The sequence below is a fragment of the Melanerpes formicivorus genome, unplaced genomic scaffold, assembly GCF_026170545.1.
Source record: "Melanerpes formicivorus ecotype bairdi unplaced genomic scaffold, bMelFor1.0.p_v2 SCAF_1, whole genome shotgun sequence".
Taxonomy (NCBI): domain Eukaryota; kingdom Metazoa; phylum Chordata; class Aves; order Piciformes; family Picidae; genus Melanerpes; species Melanerpes formicivorus.
In genome coordinates, this window is record NW_027142353.1 from 65086059 (window position 1) to 65106928 (window position 20870).

Below are 20870 nucleotides of genomic sequence, written 5' to 3' on the forward strand. Positions count from 1 at the left end.
TCTTCTGCAGGCTAAACAATCCCAGCTCCCTCAGCCTCTCCTCACAGGGCTGTGCTCAAGGCCTCTCAGCTGTACCTAAGGACTGATAAAATACTTCCATTTAGTTACCATGAAGTTTGTCTAATCATAGACTAATCCCTAATGTTTGAAGCTAATTTTACTGTTGGGAGAGGGTTGTATCTTATCTTTAAACATAAATGTCATCAATACTATTTACAAGATCTGATGTTAAATACAAGATCAGATCACACACCCCTAAGCCAGCTCTCCTCAACAGAATGAAACCTTTCATTTTATGAGGTAAATGAGTACTTTCTTTGGTAAGTTACTTTTGTTATTATGCACTTCAACAACTGCTGCTTTTATAAGATGTGAATTAAATAATCTTGCCACACACCAACCTCATGAGGTTCAATAAGAGCAAGTGCAGGGTCCTGAATCTGGGTTGAGGCAATCCCAGGCACAAATCCAGGCTGGGCAGGGACTGGCTGGAAAGCAGCCCTGAGGAGAGAGACTTGGGGGTGCTAGTGTTAAAAAAAGCTCAACAGGAGCTCTCAGAGTGCACTTGCAGCCCACAAAGCCAATCAGATCTTGGGCTGCATCAGGAGAAGTGTGGCCAGCAGGTCGAGGGAGGTGATCCTCCCCCTCTACTCGGCTCTGCTGAGACCCCACCTGGAGTACTGCCTCCAGTTCTGGAGCCCCTATTACAAGAGGGATCTGGAAGGTGTCCAGAGAAGGGCCACAAGGATGATCAGAGGGCTGGAGCATCTCTTCTGTGAGGACAGACTGAAGGAGTTGGGGCTGTTCAGTCTGCAGAAGAGAAGGCTCCCAGGTGACCTCATTGTGGCCTTCCAGTATCTGAAGGGGGCCTACAGGAAGGCTGGGGAGGGACTGCTCAGGATCTCAGGTAGTGATAGGACTAGGGGGAATGGAATGAAGCTGGAGGTGGGGAGATTCAGGCTGGAGGTGAGGAGGAAGTTCTTCCCCATGAGAGTGGTGAAGCCCTGGAATGGGTTGTCCAGGGAGGTGGTTGAGGCTCCATCCCTGGAGGTGTTTAAGATCAGGCTGGATGAGGCTCTGGTCAGGGTGATCTAGTGTGGGGTGTCTCTGCCCATGGCAGGGGGGGTTGGAACTAGATGATCCTTGTGGTCCCTTCCAACCCTGACTGATACTATGATAATTCCTTTACTAACCACTGATAATCTTGACATTGAAAACAGGCATGGCTACTTTGCCTACCTGAGCCAAATGGACCTTCTTCAAGGCATGACTTCCTCTGAGATGTGCCTTTTCAAGCTGCTCTCTCCTCTCCCTCTCCATCTCTCTGCGCAGTTCCTCCGAACGTTTCCCTTCTTCTTCCGCAGCTATCTGAGCATCTGGCTGGCAGACAAGCAATAGTTTAGGCCACAAAGTTTCAACTACTACCACATAGTAGTTCAGAGCATATGTAACAATAATTGAGTAATTCTGCAGCAAAAGCACTTTAAGACAAGACATATGATGCCATATGACCACCTTTGAAGGTTTGTTAGCTCACGAGTGCAGGCAGGACCGAACTTGGAAAGTAAAAATCATGCTTCCTCACACATTCCATAAGTCAAAGTGTCAAAGGATTCTAGTTTCAAGCTGTACTAGGGACAATTACTTGTATGATTTATCTGTTACAGCAGAGTGGTTATTTTCCCTACAATACAAGTGAATAATACAGGCAGTAATGACAACTGACTAGTTCTGGCCTCAGTTTTGTTTTAAGTAACAGGGGGAGAAATAATCCAGAAGCATTTGCATTCAGGGAAGCAGAAATAATCTGCAATTTTAAAGTAAGGAAACACACACACAAAAAAGTAGCAATTTTCACCATTGCACATAAGTCAGGCTGCAAAGATTAACATGTTGGAATTTTCCATGACAAAGCTGAGCAAACTACAGAATCTCCTCTTACTGTGCAGGCCTCATCCTACAAATGAATGAAATCTGAAATCTTCATGAGTGCACTGAAAGAGCTTATTGAGAGAACTTTTCTAGTCTCAAAGAGGCTGCTCCAGAACAGGAATGCACCTTGAGGTCTCATATCATAACTAAAACAAACTTTGGTTCCATTTTCAGTAGCACAACCTTGATTCAATGATCAGCTCCAAAAGCTAATCTTTTGCTCCACCTTTCATTTTTACAGGTCCTCTGCTTCTCCTGATCTGAGTTTGGCCTCAGTCTGAGTGTGCTGTAAAAGGGAGTTAACTTTTCCTTTTGGCAAAAATATATTCATCATTCTTTTTCCCAAATCAGACCTCTGACACTTTGGCAGGCTGCAACTGTTGACTGCATGAAGAGATTAACAGGCTGGGGTCAGAGTGGCTGGAGAGTGGCCAGGCAGAGAGGAACCTGGGGGTACTGGTCGATGGTAGGCTGAACATGAGCCTGCAGTGTGCCCAGGCAGCCAAGAGGGCCAATAGCATCCTGGCCTGCATCAGGAACAGTGTGGCCAGCAGGAGCAGGGAGGTCATTCTACCCCTGTACACTGCACTGGTTAGGCCACACCTCGAGTCCTGTGTCCAGTTCTGGGCCCCTCAGTTTAGGAAGGAGGTTGACTTGCTGGAACGAGTCCAGAGAAGGGCAACAAAGTTGGTGAGGGGCTTGGAACACAGCCCTATGAGGGGACGCTGAGGGAGCTGGGGCTGCTTAGCCTGGAGAAGAGGAGACTCAGGGGAGACCTTATTGCTGTCTACAACTACCTGAAGGGAGGTTGTAGCCAGGTGTAGGTTGGTCTCTTCCCCCAGGCAGGCAGCACCAGAACAAGAGGACACGGTCTCAAGCTGCACCAGGGGAAGTTTAGGTTGGATGTTAGGAAAAAGTTCTATCCAGAGAGAGTGATTGCCCTTTGGAATGGGCTGCCTGGGGAGGTGGTGGAGTCACCATCACTGGAGGTGTTCAGGAGGAGACTTGATGGGGTGCTTGGTGCCATGGGTTAGTTGATTAGGTAGGTTGGATTGCTTGATAGATTGGACACGATCTTAAGGTCTCTTCCAACGTGGTTTATTCTATTCTAAATATGAGGTAAAGACTGGGAGCATGTAGCTAAAAAGATGGGAAGAGGAAAAAAAAAAATGGCAACTGCAGCTGTTAATTTAGCATAGGACACAGAAGATGTGAGTGTTCTAACATTATGCCTGTTTGATAAACTCCCTTACAGAGGTCTGTTCATGTGGGATTGTCAGGCATGACATGACTGAGCACATAACAGGCTATACAAGTTTCCCCATCTTAAATCCTTATCAGTAAATTGTGTAAGGCAGCCATTACACAAATTCCTATTTTTTAAACAAGTTCTGGAAAACTGAATTGCTGATATTCAGACACTTAGGCATTATTGTGTCCAGTTTCAGGCACCTCAATACAGGAGGGATGTGGAGGTGGTGGAGCAAGTGAAGAGGAGGACAACGAAGCTAGTAAAGGGCCTGGAGAATAAAACTTACATGGAGCAACTCAAGGAGCTGGGGATGCTTAGTTTGGAAAGAGAAGGCTGAGGGAAGACCTCATTGCTCTCTACAACTACCTGAAAGGATGTTGTAGGGAGGCTGGTGCTGGTCTCTTCTCACAGGAAATTGGTGACAGAACAAGAGGGAATGACCTCAAGCTACAACTGGGTAGGTGTAGACTGGACATTAGGGAAAACATTTCCAGGGAAAGAGTGATCAGGAATGTGCTGCCCAGGGAGGTGGCTGAGTCATCAAACCTGGATGTGTTTAAAGGTTGTTTAGATGTGGTGCTTGGGGATATGGCTTAGGGGGTGAACTTTGTAGAGTAGGGTTATCAGTTGGACCTGGTGATCCTAAGGGTCTTTTCCAACCTGAATGGTCTGTGACATACTGGAGCATGTATAACAGGCACTAGCAGCCAATCACCTGCTCTCCGTCCACCGCTCTGTCCACGTAAGGGTCAGAAATATGATAACGTGTCACAGAAAAGTTGGGCTTCATGGCAGGAAGCTTTTTCACTTCAAAATTCTAGGAGGCAAAAGTAAAAGTACAGTTTTAGCAAAGAACAGTATCTCTAGGAAAGCAGTTAAACAGAACATAAGTGATCAGTATACTTCAGTATATATTACTAGTATGCAACAGTAGAACAGAGAGGCTTCTCCCCCTGCAACTGCATTCTTAGTATGCAACAGTAGAACAGAAAGCCCTCTCCCCCTGCATCAAGAATAGTGTGGCCAGCAAGAGCAGGGAGGTCATTCTGCCCCTGTACACTGCACTGGTTAGGCCTCAACTTGAGTACTGTGCCCAGTTCTGGGCCCCTCAGTTTAGGAAGGAGGTTGACTTGCTGGAGCAAGTCCAGAGAAGGGCAACAAACTTGGTGAGGGGTTTGGAATACAGCCCTGTGAGGAGAGGCTGAGGGAGCTGGGGCTGCTTAGCCTGGAGGAGACTCAGGGGTGACCTTATTGCTCTCTACAACTACCTGAAGGGGGGTTGTAGACAGGCAGAGGTTGGTCTCTTCTCCCAGGCAGCCAGCACCAGAACAAGAGGACACAGTCTCAGGCTGTGCCAGGGAAGGTTCAGGCTGGAGGTTAGGAGGAAGTTCTACACAGAGAGAGTGATTGCCCATTGGAATGGGCTGCCTGGGGAGGTGGTGGAGTCACCATCACTGGAGGGCTTCAGGAGGAGACTTGACAGGGTGCTTGGTGCCATGGGTTAGTTGGTTGGGTGGTGCTGGATGATAGGTTGGACACGATGATCTTGAAGGTCTCTTCCAACCTGGTTTATTCTATTCTATAAACTAATTGCATTCTTAGTATGCAACAGTAGAACAGAAAGCCCTCTCCCCCTGCAAATTCTCTCCTAATAACACTTAAAAACTTCACATACATTTAATAATTAATGACATCAGCACAAGACAGATCTAGATGGCTTAACAACTGAGAGCATCTAACAGCACCCTAAGGCAAATTCCTCTGTGTGAATTGACATTCATCAGAGAGCTCTTCCTTCACGTTACAAAAGCATAACCTTAATTCAAAAGCACTTGAGTTTAATGCACTACTATAAATCCCACTTACAACAGCTGTCACACTCAGCTCAAAGCAGGGCAAGCATAGAGCCACAATATAATAATGCCTAATAGCAACATAACATGTCTCAAAGAGACTTTCTTTGTGAAATTAGTCCCATTTATTATTTCACCAGAGAATTTTCCATAGCTGCACTTTAAAGTGTCTGTTCATATAACACAAAGTATTGGTTTTTTAAAGCTTTGGGTATACTGCCACCTTTAAACTCCTGCCCAAAAGTGTTTTGAACACAGGGACCAGACCCTGCTTCTTCTTGGGCTCAGCCTGGTGTTCTCAGTAGAGAGGTATCCAGGTTGGGTAACTCAGCACTCTGCAGAATCTGCCCTTATACTCCTAACATTTTCTCCATTTATTTACTCTTACCTTCCTCTCCCCTGGACTTTCTCCTCGAAAAGGATTCTTATCCGGGTTAACTAAAACAGCAAGATTCATAGCCCAAATGGTGTAAAACTAACATGACTGTAAAGAAATGAACAGGAGCCAGCAGTGTGCCCAGCTGGCCAAGAAGGCCAATGGCATCCTGGCCTGCATCAGGAATAGTGTGGCCAGCAGGAACAGGGAAGTCATTCTGCCCCTGGACTCGGCACTGCTTAGGCCACACCTTGATTCCTGTGTCCAGTTCTGGGCCCCTCAGTTTAAGAAGGATATTGAGACACTTGAACGTGTCCAGTTAAGGGCAACGCAATGAGGCTGGGCAGAGGTCTGGAGCACAGCCCTCTGAGGAAAGGCTGAGGGAGCTGGGGCTGTTTAGCCTGGAGAAGAGTAGGCTCAGGGGAGACCTTCTTGCTCTCTACAACTACCTGAAGGGAGGTTGTAGCCAAGTGGGGATTGCTCTCTTCTCCCAGGCAACCAGCACCCAAACAAGAGGACACAGTCTCAAGCTGTGCCAGGGGAAGTTTAGGCTGGAGGTGAGGACAAAGTTCTTCCCAGAAAGAGTAATTTGCCATTGGAATGTGCTGCCCAGGGAGGTGGTGGAGTCACCATCCCTGGAGGTGTTCAAGGGGGGACTGGACGTGGCACTTGAAGCCATGGTTTAGTTAGTCCTGAGGTGTTGGGTGACAGGTTGGACTTGCTGATCTCTGAGGTCTTTTCCAACCTTACTGATTCTATGAAATGCACATACACAAAGAGCGTCTTTAAGTCACAGCAATATCTAAAACACTTCTATGTAAGATGAAGCATACAGATTTCAGCATTGATTATCTCTTGCTATATTATAAAGACTGTAGAAATGAAATCTGTAAAGCAAAACCCCTATCAATATGCAACTCATTTTAGCTCTCCCAGCAGAAGTTTTGTGGCTTATTTTATGGCTACCTCAAGCAAATGCAGGTTATTCTAGAGGGAAAAAAACCCATGCACAAATGAAAGCACAGCATCCAGAATTTCACTGCAATTTGAACATGCTGTTTAAAAAATGCTTTCTTTCTAATCAATAAGTCTTAGTAGTTCTCACTGAGAAAGTTCTTCAATGAGAGAGTTGTTAGCCATTGGAATGTGCTGCCCAGGGAGGTGGTGGAGTCACCATCCCTGGAGGTGTTCAAGAGGGGATTGGATGTGGCACTTGGTGCCATGGTTGAGTCGTGGGGTCTGTGGTGACAGGTTGGACTTGATCTCAGAGGTCTCTTCCAACCTTGGTGATTCTGTGATTAACCAAAATGCTTTTAGATACTGACTACAGCTGTGAAAACAGCCAACTCCCATGTCCATTAGCTCCCATTACACAGCATATCAACTGCTTGACCTACACTGTGTTCCTTTCAGAATGTATAACTAAGCCTCAGTCTTCTGAATTATTTTTAGAAGCTAAGACTAAGAGCTCAGTAATTCATAATTACATTTAATCAAATCACCAGAATTTTATTCAAAAAGCTGTGAAGACATTGAAATTATGTTGGAGACAGCAATTTTCCCATTAAGGCTAAAAGCAGTTTAGGCTGAAAAAAACCCAAATAATGCTTTCAACTTCATCACACCTCATGGTGGAACCACTGCAGTTAGGGATCTATCAATATCTATCCCTTTTAGTGTTGGGTGATAGGTTAGACTTGATGATCCCAAAGGTCTTTTCCAACCTGGTTAATTCTATCCATATTTCCCTCAAGAGGTTTGTAACTCTCCCCTACATGTTTATTTTCTTTCCCTAGAAACAAATAATTCTATACCAAAACCTGGCCAAACCAGAGCAGCAATGTATCAATGAATTAAAAAGAAAAGAAAACCCAACTCTACAAATATTATGAATACTCAAGAAGATGGTAGTAACAGTTTTAGGCTGTATAGGCCACACCTTGAGTCCTGGGTCCAGTTCTGGGCCCCTCAGTTTAGGAAAGATGTTGAGGTGCTGGAAGGTGTCCAGAGAAGGGCAACAAAGCTGGGGAGGGGTTTGGAACACAGCCCTGTGAGGAGAGGCTGAGGGAGCTGGGGTTGCTTAGCCTGGAGAAGAGGAGGCTCAGGGGAGACCTCCTTGCTCTCTAAAACTACCTGAAGGGAGGTTGTAGACAGGTGGGGGTCAGTCTCTTCTCCCAGGCAACCAGTGCCAGAACAAGAGGACACAGTCTCAAGCTGTGCCAGGGGAGGTTTAGGCTGGATGGTAGCTGGAAGTTCTTCACCAAGAGTCATTCATCATTGGAATGTGCTGCCCAGGAAGGTGGTGGAGTCACCATCACTGGAAGTGTTAAGGAAGAGACTGGATGGGGCACTTAGTGCCATGGTTTAGTTGATTAGATGGTGTTGGGTGATAGGTTGGACTCGATGATCTTGAAGGTCTTTTCCAACCTGGCTAATTCTATTCTATCTTATAGACCATATAAAAAAACCCATGAAGTTCACAAGAACTCAGTGACATCACTAAAATGGTGTTTACTTAAGTAATTTAACAGTTGATCTAACAAAACTAGGCACCACTATTTTAAAGCCATCCTTTATAGAGAACTTGATTATGAAAATGTATCTTGAAGAAAAACCACTTCTTTTGTAACTGGGTAAAGTAAAAATAATAGGAGCAGCTTCAGAAAATGTTTCTTATAGTCTGAGTAATTCTGCAGTGAACAAGACTGCCCTAGCCCCATTTTAGGAAATTTTATTCAATTGTTACAGCAACAGAGCATCAACTTATTACTACAGCTATGTTTAATAAGCTCTTTACATAAATTGATTCAAGAAAATAAGCACACTTATGCACATGACCTTGGAATTTGCTGTTATTCCCAGGATTTAAAGTTAAGCAATTCAAATTAACTGCCTTTTGAGTAATGCGCTTGCAAGACAAAGGCCCAGATTTTCTCCCCCCTATAATTGCCAGTGAACATGTTTTACTTTAAGAGACCTCGAGGATCATCAAGTCCAACCTGTCACCACATTCTGGAAGGAACACAGTGAGGTCAAGCAGTTGATATTCCATCTAATGGGAGCTAATGGCCGTGGGAGTTGGCTGTTTTCACAGCTATAGTCAGTATCTAAAAGCACTTTGGTTAATCACAGAATCACCAAGGTTGGAAGAGACCTTAAAGATCATCAAGTCCAACCTGTCACCACAGACCCCACGACTCAACCATGGCACCAAGTGCCACGTCCAATCCCCTCTTGAACACCTCCGGGGATGGTGACTCCACCACCTCCCTGGGCAGCACATTCTAATGACCAATGACTCTCTCAGTGAAGAACTTTCTCCTCACCTCGAGCCTAAACCTCCCCTGGCACAGCTTGAAACTGTGTCCCCTTGTTCTGGTTGCCTGGGAGAAGAGATGAACCCCTTCCTGGCTACAACCACCCTTCAGGTAGTTGTAGAGGGCAACGAGGTCAGAACAAGGAATAAGACACAACTCTAATCATCTCTGAGCTTTCTATTACTAAGCTTTTATCCCATGCAGGACACAGCACCCTGTCACTCCTCTGAGAAAAACATTCCTCAGTCTGTACCCTCCCAGTAACACAGTCCTGTGACTAAAGGATTGACAGCCATACAGATAAGAAGACTCTGAAGAAGGCTCACAGGCAGCTAGTCTTTACATGAATCAAACTGAGATGCTGTGTTATTTTCAAACAATGCAATTGCTTTCCTGAACAATACCCCATCATGTCTGCAGAACTGTTGGTGCAATTTGCCATTATCAGAGCAGGAACCTCTTAAAAGAAACAGAATCCATGTACTGCAGAAAATCTACACATGTGCACACTCTCTGTTGAAGTTTGTGAATGAAAGGCATTTGTTAAGGTATGGAAATAAACTGAACTGCAGAATTTCAAGGAAGGAAGTTACGATTCTGCAACACAAACAGCATCCTGAGCCAGATCTGTCATTCAGTTGCACCAGAACCTGGAGAAACCTGAACAAAGTCTTTATGCTTGCCCTGGTTAAAAAGGCCACAGAACAAGAAAGAACATTCTGCATCTGTCAAATGGAAAGAGCTGCTGAATGAGAACTATTACACAGTAGTGCCCTTTCAGCCATTGTGACACCTGCATGTTAACTGCAGCTGACTTTCACCAATTAGAAATTGGTTTTAATAGAAGCAACATAAAGCACATTCTAAACTGCAAAAGTAACTGAAAAGCATTGCTGCACACTCTCACATTTCTTCCTACAACATCCAGCTCAGCAACACAACCATCTGAAAACCAGGAAAGAGCCAAAATTTTAACTGGTAAGAGCAGAAACACTGTGAACACATCACGTGGAACAATATTGACAACAGCAGTGTGACAGGCTGAAATTACCTGACCCTGTATGATAGGTCCCCATTCCATCTGTTCTAAATTCCAATAAGGCACATGCTTCACCAAAAATAACCACAAGCTTTACCACTCCCTTACAATACTTGCTTTAAGCTTTACTCATATACAGCTTCCACAATAAGAAAACCTTTGGGCAGCCAGAGAGGAGACCTACAGAGAAACATCTAACAGTGGGGACTCAGGGGGTTCAGTTGGTTATGCATGAGACCCTTAATGGGAAGGTTGTGAGTTCAAGCCTGCAGTGGGCAGTAGTGTCCTCCCTACCCTAGTCATGGGGTCTGTGGTGACAGGTTAGACTCAATGAGCTTTGAGGTCTCTCCCAACCTTAGGAATACTGAATACTGAAGATAACAGATGTGAGGATATAGGCAACTTCTAACTACTCTGAAAACTGAGAGGATGAAACATTACTCTTTTTTTTCAAGATACATCAGTACCAAACTCTTATCACCCAACACAACCTATACCTATGTGCTGAATGTACCTGGGAAAAGCTCCAAGAAGGACTAGTATACTTCAATCATTTATTCTCCTGCTAGTGGTCTGAATATCCCTGAACCAGAGGGCCTGAAAGAGCACCACACTACAAAAGGCACCTTAAACTCTGCATTAATGAAGTTCTGCTAGATTTAATTTACTCCAAATTAACTGCAAGGTAAAAATGCACATAATGCTCCATGCCCACACAGAACCTCTTTGAAATCAAAGAAGCATGAAGTACAAAGTCACCCTCTACAAAGGGTACAACACAGAATTCAAACCATGTTTTCACCTACTCTCCTCTCCAATAAGCTCAGGTATTGTTTTCCTATCAAAATTAAACAGCTTACCCTACAAAACAAAAACAACAACAAAAGGGCAAGCTAAAAATCCAACCACTTCCCACTCCAGAACTAAAAAGGCAGAACTTCCTTATTGCAGAACTCAACACAATGCTACTACTGCATCATTATGCCAGAAGGCTGAGGTGGTTATGCACCTGCTGAGAATGATCACTGTGGAGTTTAATACCACTGTGGGTATTAAATGAAAATGAGGTAATGATAATGTTTAACAGGCACATTAACCACAAAAATAGGGTCTCAGGTGACAAATAAAAGCCTCCCATAACCAGAGGTCAGAAATAAATACCAAAGCTTAGTAGTAAGAATTCTGCTAACTCAGAACTCATTCATTTTCTTTATTTCTGCTGAGCCACTCTGCTTATAGGATGCAAACAGCCATTTTGGCTATCTTGTGGTGAGCAGTCATACCCATAAATCATTACATGACATGGTACCCTGGAATTGTGATCACTATCACATCATGAATACAAACCTCAAGAGGGTGCGGCGGAGGAGGTGGCAGGCTTGCAACTTTGGCTGCTCTTTGTCTTTCCACTTCCAGAGCGTGTTTACGAGCATCTGTTCGTCTTGTGGGGGGAAATAAACAAACAAAACACCAACCAAAAACCACACAAACACCACAAAAAAAACCCCAAACAAAAACCAACCCCCAGAAACAAACCAACCATACCCACACACAAACGAAACACGACAAAAAAGAGACGAGACAAGGAAAATGATTCAAGCAACAATAACAGCAGGGCATAAAATAAAAGGCAAACCTAAAAATAAACAGATTCAGGATGTACCTGAATTGAATGCTTGGAAACTAGGAATGGGCAAGCACAGTAAAAAGCCAACAGAACCTATGCCAGAAGGCAGCACTGGAAAATTAACTTCTTGAAGTGACACCAAATAATGTTGATATACAAAAGCTTCTAAAGAAGAACCCAAAATCTCTGCTTAACACTTCAGTTTTCAGAAAGCACTGCATCACTTCAATACATTTTAATTGTTCAAATGTGGACAAAACTAAGTATTTAATCTACATGGTTCAGCTTTACTCAAGCACAACTATCCCCAAGAGTACACAATTCATTTTTCATGCCAGCTCAAGTTTGGCCCCATCAGCTTAAGGAAAAAAAATAAATGAAGGAAGACCAGGACAAATACCATAGTATCAGTCAGGGTTGGAAGGGACCACAAGGATCATCTAGTTCCAACCCCCCTGCCATGGGCAGGGACACCCCACACTAGATCAGCCTGCCCAGAGCCTCATCCAGCCTGGCCTTAAACACCTCCAGGGACGGCACCCAAACCACCTCCCTGGACAACCCATTCCAGGCCTTCACCACTCTCATGGGGAAGAACTGCCTCCCCACCTCCAGCTCCATTCCATTCCCCCTAGTCCTATCACTATCTGCGATCCTGAGCAGTCCCTCCCCAGCCTTCCTGTAGGCCCCCTTCAGATACTGGAAGGCCACAATGAGGTCACCTGGGAGCCTTCTCTTCTCCAGACTGAACAGCCCCAACTCCTTCAGTCTGTCCTCATAGGAGAGGTGCTCCAGGCCTCTGCTCATCCTTGTAGTCCTTTTGATATGCTCTTTTTTCAAATGGGTAAGTCTCTAACAGAAACTGGCCTGAGAACATTTCCTATGTCACTGAAGAGCTGTCAGCCAACAATCTAGACTGAACAGAGTGATAGAGAAAGATCCCCCCTCTGTGGAGTCTTTGAGGACACCCCATACACCTGACATTTTTTGCCTTGGTTTTGAAACCCCAGATCTTAAAACCCATAAGCTTTGTCCACAACAATTCCCTAACCCATAACACTTCAAGATTAAAACAAATTCCCATCAAACAAAGCATCAAGACTTTTCTGCCTTTCACCTTGTGGCACTGTTAAATTCAGTATAGGAAGCATTTTGCTAGGTAACTATTACATACCGGGCTTGCTCGTGAAGCAATTTTTCTTTTTGATGCTTCTGCTCTTTCAAGGCTTTCCTATGTCTCTTCTCTGCTTTCTGTTTCCTTTCCTCTGCTTGCTTTGCCAGAGCTTCTAAGTCAGGTTCCTTAAAAATAAAAATATTGCAAGCACATATTAAGGATTTTATTCACTTTTATTTAGAATAAACCAAACCAGGTTGGAAGAGACATTCACGATCATCGCGTCCAACCCATCAACCAATCCAACCCACCTAAACAACTAACCCATGGCACCAAGCACCCCAGCAAGTCTCCTCCTGAACACCTCCAGGGATGGTGACTCCACCACCTCCCCAGGCAGCCCATTCCAATGGGCAATCACTCTCTCTGTATAGAACTTCTTCCTAACATCCAACCTAAACCTCCCCTGGTGCAGCCTGAGACTGTGTCCTCTTGTTCTGCTGCTGGCTGTCTGGGAGAAGAGACCAACCTCTGCCTGTCTACAACCTCCCTTCAGGTAGTTGTAGAGAGCAATAAGGTCACCCCTGAGTCTCCTATTCTCCAGGCTAAGCAACCCCAGCTCCCTCAGCCTCTCCTCATAGGGCTTGTGTTCCAAACCCCTCACCAACTTGGTTGCCCTTCTCATACTATTCATACTATTTGGGTGACAGTTCACGTTAACATTCACTCTAAACTTTTCTTTCTTTGCCATCTTCCTTATTCCCTTATCTTCACAATCAACAGCAGCAAACTTGTCACATTCCTCATCCAGTATAACCAAACACTGATGTGGAAACCTTAGCTTCTCCCTGCACCTCTCTGACAAAGAGAGTAATAAAAGTAGGCTTCACCATTTTAGCAAATGCTGACTACACTGCCCAGAGAAAGCACACCACTGCCTTTTGGTCATGAACTACAACAATCAGGTACGAACAGAAATGTTTCTTTACCATTAGGTCTCTGTTCCTGTGACACTGGCACCACAGTTTTCCACAAACTCATCCATCCTAGCACAGGAAAGGACTTTACCAAGAAGCTGATTTAGAGACACTGAGATATGGAGAAGTATAGCACACTTTCACTTGGGTTAAAAGAACCTCACTAATCCAGAAAGTGAGCTAGGCTGCAAAACTCATGCAAGAAAGCTGTGGCATGGCCCATTTCTGTAAACCTGGTTCAGAGCCAAATCTATGGAAAAGTTCTACCCAGCAACATCAGTGAGCCCTGCAATTAGAGTCTACATAAGTCACAGGATTTTAAAGAAAGTGAAAATAGTTCACAGCTGCAGAATTAACAGTGACACCAGTTTGCAGCCTAGGCAAAGGCCTCTGGTGCCTTTACCAAGTCTTTCCCTGTCACTTGAGCACTCAAGGGGAAAAAAGGTGTATTTTATTAACCATGAAAAAGATCCTGTTACATGATAGAAGTAAGAAGTTACTGTATTACTGGCACACATGAGACAATGATTCACCATGTGCAATGTAACAAAGTGTAAGCATATGCTACCGTGTATGTGTGCAATCTAACATAAGAGTCTGCATAGCAAAAGCCTTAGCAGATAGACCTTCATAAAAGTGTATAAACATTTCTAAGCTGCTAGTCTTCAAAAAACAGGTTGGTTTAGGTACCAGGACTTCAAGATCAAGAGTATTTTAAAAAACCAAACTGCTATCTCTGTATTTCTAGAGCACCAAGAGCTTCTCTGACACCACTGTTAATCTGTTTCACTTACGTTCTCCTTGGCTTGCCGGTGACCCACGCCAATTGCTCTCAAACTTGACAAATACAATTTTTCCAAGGCTTTCATTTTTTGATCCTGTGCTTTCTGCCATTCATCTCTCAGTGCCTCCTCTAACTGATGTAGTTGTTCTTCTCTCCTCTGCTTTACTTTCTGTCTTATCTCCAAGGCAATATACTTCTGTTGCTCTCTAACCTGTAGAAATAGTATTTGTTTTGTCAGCAACTATAATAAGCACAATATCTTTTGCATCAAGTTTTCCCATAACATACTGGTGACACATGGGTTTGATGGGTGGACCATTAGAGGGATAAGGAACTGGCTTGATGGCCACCTCCCTGGGCAGCACAATCCAATGGGCAATCACTCTTTCTGGGAAGAACTTCTTCCTAACATCCAGTGTAAATATCCCCTGGAACAGCTTGAGACTTGGTCCCCTTGTTCTGATGGTGGTTGCCTGGGAGAAGTGACCAATCCCCACCAGGCTACAACCTCCCTTCAGGGAGTTGGAGAGAGCAAGAAGGTCTCCCCTGAGCCTCCTCTTCTCCAGGCTAAGCAGCCCCAGCTCCCTCAGCCTCTACTGAAATTCTGAATAGGATGCCAAAGTGACTCTAACAAACAGAGAAGGCATCACAAACAAAACATGAACTTTGTAGTACATAAACATGAGAAAATGAAAGTAATTCACAAACTAATGAGGAAGATAACATGAATCATGAAGAATCTAAAATTCAGTTAACACAAAATAATATTTTCACTTAATTTTCCTAAATTACATCATTAAATGAAATACACAGCATGAAAATGTACAGGCATACTTGCTGCAGTCTCAGTTTTCTTCTTCTTTCATATTCATCTTTCAGAAGCATGGTTTCTTCATTAGGGCTAAGCCTCAGTCTCCCAACTTTTGCAACTTTTCTCTTCATCTCTGAGTAACTGAAGAATCAACTTCTATGAGAGCCACATGAAAAACAGAAAATGTGCATAAATTAGCTGGATAAGCCAACTATGAAGAAGATATTGCCATGATAGAATAGAATAAACCAGGTTGGAAGAGACCCTCAAGATCATCGTGTCCAACCTATCATCCAACATCACCTAATCAACTAACCCATGGCACCAAGCACCCTACCAAGTCTCCTCCTGAACACCTCCAGTGATGGTGACTACACCACCTCCTCGGGCAGCAAATCACCAAGCTTGGAAGAGACCTCAAAGATCATCTATCATAGTATCTAGGAATGTGAGCTACAAAGGAATGGGAGCTGCAAGTGTTCACCTCGACTTGAGCTGTTCTCAACAACTCTTTGTCACACTCACATGCACTGCTTTTGAACTATTATGCCGTGCAACAAACTGCAACACTATTACTACCATATTCTACACTGTGGTCCAGACAGGCACATCTGAACTCGATAATCTTTCCAGGTCCCTTCCAGCCCCTAACATTCTGTGATTTGCAAAACAAATGCTGAACACCATTCCACTCCTAGGAATTTTATTTATGCCTACTGAGAACAACACTACACAGTAAAGCAGGCTGGTCACTTTTGCTAGCTGATCTGTACTGAAATATTCACATCACACTCACAAGATACCGAATTTGACAACGTTTTGGCTGCAGTCCAAGGTTTTGTGCCTTGAAGGCTGTGAAACTCCAACAACAGCCTGCATGCCAAGCATCTCATTTGAATGGTCAAATTGCTCATTGACAATTTGTTGTTCAAGTTTTCTTAAGCAACCGTTTCAAATGACGTTTCCCTGTAGATTTTACTGTGGAACCAGAATCTGTTGCTTCTACAGACCGTTTCCTCTTTTCCTTGCAATTATAATTTTCATCTCCACCTCCACAACAAACAATCAAACAACCCCCCCAAAAAAAAACCCCACAAACTAAACCCAAAAACCAACCAAACTTTTTCAGCCTATTCCAAAACTGCTGCCCCTCTAAATCTTTATCTTTAAATATTTATACCCCTCAAAATACTCTCCCAAAACAAACCAAAGGCTTTGAAAAGACAGTTTAGTTCTAATAAAACAAAAGCTTATTACCAGCTAACAATCCACGCAGCACTAACAATTTACCCAACACGTTTCATAGTATCATAGTATCAGTCAGGGTTGGAAGGGACCACAAGGATCATCTACTTCCAACCCCCCTGCCATGGGCAGGGACACCCCACACTAGATCAGCCTGGACAGAGCCTCAGCCAGCCTGGGCTTAAAAACCTCCAGGGATGGGGCCCCAACCACCTCCCTGGACAACCCATTCCATGGGGAAGAACTTCCTCCTCACCTCCAGCCTGAATCTCCCCACCTCCAGCTTCATTCCATTCCCCCTAGTCCTATCACTGCCTGAGATCCTGAGCAGTCCCTCCCCAGCCTTCCTGTAGGCCCCCTTCAGATACTGGAAGGCCACAATTAGGTCACCTGGGAGCCTTCTCTTCTGCAGACTGAACAGCCCCAACTCCTTCAGTCTGTCCTCATAGGAGAGGTGCTCCAGCCCTCTGACCATCCTCCTGGCCCTTCTCTGTTTCACCTGGAAAGCTTTCTTTGCAGTATCATAAACTTAACTAAACAAACAAACCAACCCACCAACCAACCAAACAAATTCGAAAGAAAGCAGGTGAGGTGTTAAAACTAAATAATTATGAATCCCAAGTTCATTGCAGGAGAAACATGGACAGAATATGATGGTTCCTGCTGGCTTTCCCATATTCAGCTGATGATATACAAAAGTTTACCAAAAGAGATCATGAGGAAAAGGGAAAAGAAGGGAAAAGAAAGAAAAGAGGGTGAACAAAACAAAGTCCAGATCTACCAGCTAAAGCACAAGAGCAAAATCCGATCGCACAAACGCCGCAGTAAAGTAGCCAACATCAGCGCTGATTCAATTGCCGTACAAAGCGATCAGCAAACATGACCGCCCTCCCCGGGGGGCACTGCGCTAGAGATTCCTGGAAGCAGCGTTAACACCTCTGAGCGCCCAGCAGAGCCAACAAAAAGCGCTTCTCGGGAGCCGGGAAGAGAAGCAGCAGCGTTTGAAAGCTGCGGAGCACAAAGCACCAGCCGGCGGCTCAGCCCTGAGGCAGGCGGCTCGGGGCGCGGCTGCCCGGGGGGCAGTGCGGAGGACGGAGCACCCAGAGGCACGTGCAGGCCCGCGGGGAGAAGCCCGCCGCCAGCGAGCTCTGCACTGAAGGCCGCGGGCCCACCTGGCCGCTCACCAGTTAGCCGCTAGGGCCGCAGCCGCTCGACCAGCCCAAGCAGAGGACGGACAACGAAAAGAGAAAGTGCGCGGTGGACCAGTCCCATGGCCGAAAAGCCGGGAGAAAAGGCAAGAGAAGCAACCCCACGGTGAAGCTGCATACACCTACCCGCCGCTTCTCCCGCCGCCAGACGAACCCTCCCGGCTGCCGTCGCCGCCAACGGCTGCCTCCTTTCGCTGCTGCGTCACCTCAACGCTCAGCCCGAGCGGCCAATGGCTGCGGGCGCAGCGGGAAAGGGAAAACCATGGCGGGACGGGCCCGCAGCGAATTCGGAGCGAGCCATCCGCCACCACGCCTCCGCAGCTCACGACAGTGCGCATGCGCCAACCACCCCCCCTTCCCTCCCTGGCTGGTCCCCGCCCCTCACTTTTGATAACCAATGGGAACTGAGGATAGCTGTGACTGGCAGCCCGCTGTGGCGATGAAATAGACGGCGGAGCTAGGTATACTTCTGTCAGGTATTCCAACGGCGTTAATGCTTCGCTCGGTTAGGAGGGGGTTCTTACTCTGGTTTTCCCACGACCCCATGCCAGCAGGCCTCGGTGGGGAGGTTCCAACTAATAAAGCGGAGGGGTATTGACTCAACAGGGAATGGTGAGGAGGCAGAGGTGTTTAGGAAGAGACTGGATGAAGTGCTTGGTGCCATAGTTTAGTTGATTAGATAGTGTGGGATGATAGGCTGGACTCGATGATCTCAAAGGTCTTTTCCAACCTATTCTATTCTATTCTATTCTATTCTATTCTATTCTATTCTATTCTATTCTATTCTATTCTATTCTATTCTATTCTATTCTATTCTATTCTATTCTATTCTATTCTATTCTATTCTATTCTCTGGAAAGCAACCAGCCTTGGGATAGTAAGAGCAGCACCAAGTGCTTAAGAACTCTACGAGTGTTCCCATACTAGTTTTACCTCCATGTGACTTTCTTGACCAACACCCTTTTTGGGTCCACTTTATGAGCAGAAGGAGTAAATTTAGACAGGACCTGAAGTGCTGCTCTCTCTTCTGGGCTTGTGTGTGGCTGCCTAAGTCACTTCTACAATGAGTGCATCTGTGCTGCTACCTCACCCTCAGAACTCATGCTCATCTTTCTTTTATACACATCTTAATTAACTAATGTCTGCTCCTCACAAGTCTGATGCAGCACTTGTTTGCTTCTTTATTTTCATCCTCATGTTGTAGTTTTCTCTCTGAAAGGCACCATATGTAATACGTATGAGACTTGCAGCAGCTGGGATTTGAAAGTGAAATGGTTCCATAACGTTAATTTATGAGGAACATAAACCAGAGCAAAACCTTTTTATTCATGTTGAGAGAAACAATTCTGCACCTAAGGATGAAGCAAGACAAGCTGTGCCCAACTGTTTCTTTGCACTGAGTTATGTTCCCAGGGTCTGAGCTGCTGCTGCAAAAATAAATCGAAGAAACACTTGTGACTTCTAATCCACCAAGCACAAAGGAGACAATGGGTTGTCTCACATTGACACGTGCCTGCAGAACGTATCTACATTCCATGACAGTTTCTTCTGGAAAAAAGGAATAAACAATTCTGTACTAGGAGCTACATGTCATAGGAGCCCACCATACTGTGCCCTGAGCGACTGAAACAAGAAGGGCTGAGACTGCTTAGTGGTTTGGTGTGTGCAGGTGCATGGAAATACACTTAAAAAACAGGATTGCAAGACAAAAGACATGAGCACAGGAAGAAGATCTAATGTAGCAGCTGAATGTGCTTTTGTTCTTCCCTTCTTCATTTTACTGCTACACTGCTTTCTTATTCACAGACTTCTGTGCTATGGGATCAGTTAGGGAGATAATTTGCTTTCTGTCAAGTGCTTACAACTTGCTGCAAACTGCTGATTGTAATAGCTACTACCAAGTTAATACCTGATTGTACGTTAAAGACACCCAGATGTTTCATAGTGTGCACACTGAATAAATTAAATGTGAGCAGTTTGCTTCCAAATGCGTTTTTCAGTCTCCTTATTGGATTTTTTTGTCCTTCAGCATTTTCATTATGGCAGTGCTCTCCACAATAGCATCTCTCCTAAATAGCTTTATCCAGCAGGTCAACAGGTAAGAAAAAAATTGAAGACAGTCTATTAAGAGAGTAATTGAGATTATAGATTTCAGAATCCTCTACTCATAAAAAGTGAAAGAGGTCAAATATATGCTCCTCACTTATGCTATTGCAAATAAGGGGTATTATTAAACTGACACATACTGGGTAAGAATTTTGTTTCAAGGGTGCTTTCTAGTCAATGTACTACAGGATCATTTCTGCTACCCCTTAGTTTACAGACATACACTGAAAACCAGGGATTTAGCAAATGGTCATTTTAATACCAGCATGCTTTCTACTTTTTGCTGTACCTATTAGAATTCCAGTATTGCAGGCCTGCATTAATTCTTCCCCCCTGTGAAGGTGATGTTCTTTTTTAGAAGGTGAATAGTGATGCAGCAGTATCATAGAATACATAGAATAGAACACATAGAATAAAGCAGGTTGGAAGAGACCTTCAAGATCATCGTGTCCAACCTATCAACCAATCCAACCCACCTAAACAACTAACCCATGGCACCAAGCACCCCATCAAGTCTCCTCCTGAAAACCTCCAGTGATGGTGACTCCACCGCCTCCCCAGGCAGCCCATTCCAATGGGCAATCACTCTATCTGTGTAGAACTTCCTCCTAACCTCCAGCCTAAACCTCCCCTGGTACAGCCTGAGACTGTGTCCTCTTGTTCTGGTGCTGGCTGCCTGGGAGAAGAGACCAACCTCTGCCTGTCTACAACCTCCCTTCAAGGTAGTTGTAGGGAGCAATAAGGTCACCCCTGAGTCTCCTCCAGGCTAAGCAACCCCAGCTCCCTCAGTCTCTCCTCACAGGGCTGTGTTCCAAACCCCTCACCAACTTTGTTGCCCTTCTCTGGACACATTCCAGCAACTCAACCTCCTTCCTAAACTGAGAGGCCCAGAACTGGACACAGGACTCGAGGTGTGGCTTAACCAGTGCAGTGTACAGGGGCAGAATGACCTCCCTGCTCCTGCTGGCCACACTGTTCTTGATACCAGTACAACTAGCCAGGCTGTATGAAGTCCACTGCTGAAGTGGCCTGCAGCACATGGTCAGGAGCTCAAATCACCTTCTGCTGTCCCAGAAAATGGCTTTTGAGAGTGAGACTGTCAGTATTTCCCTACCAAAGAGGACGTTTATGTGCATGAACCACTGCAAAAGATGTTGGCACAGGTACCTTGTCTTCTTGTGCTCTGTGGGATTGTTAAGAATGGATAGAAGATGAGTAAGACTGAGGCT

General features: G+C 44.9%; 1 protein-coding gene across 6 annotated transcripts in view; it reads right to left on the reverse strand.

The window, feature by feature from the left end:
- Positions 1–17766, reverse strand: part of CEP295 (centrosomal protein 295) — a 61358-nt gene extending 43592 nt beyond the window's left edge. For 3 of the 6 annotated variants that reach the window (XM_068145713.1, XM_068145722.1, XM_068145707.1), the window contains exons 1-7: positions 17662–17763; positions 15106–15238; positions 14282–14482; positions 12571–12695; positions 11117–11210; positions 3900–4001; positions 1240–1380 (exon numbers count right to left, since the gene is read on the reverse strand). In XM_068145713.1, the coding sequence (XP_068001814.1) occupies positions 1240–1380; positions 3900–4001; positions 11117–11210; positions 12571–12695; positions 14282–14482; positions 15106–15213 (771 nt within the window). In that variant the 5' untranslated portion in view covers positions 15214–15238; positions 17662–17763. Of the gene's footprint in view, positions 1–1239; positions 1381–3899; positions 4002–11116; positions 11211–12570; positions 12696–14281; positions 14483–15097; positions 15239–17661 lie in introns of those variants that run through there. The other 3 variants (XM_068145723.1, XM_068145719.1, XM_068145727.1) reach the window with 3 other exon arrangements.
- Positions 17767–20870: the final 3104 nt, after the last annotated feature.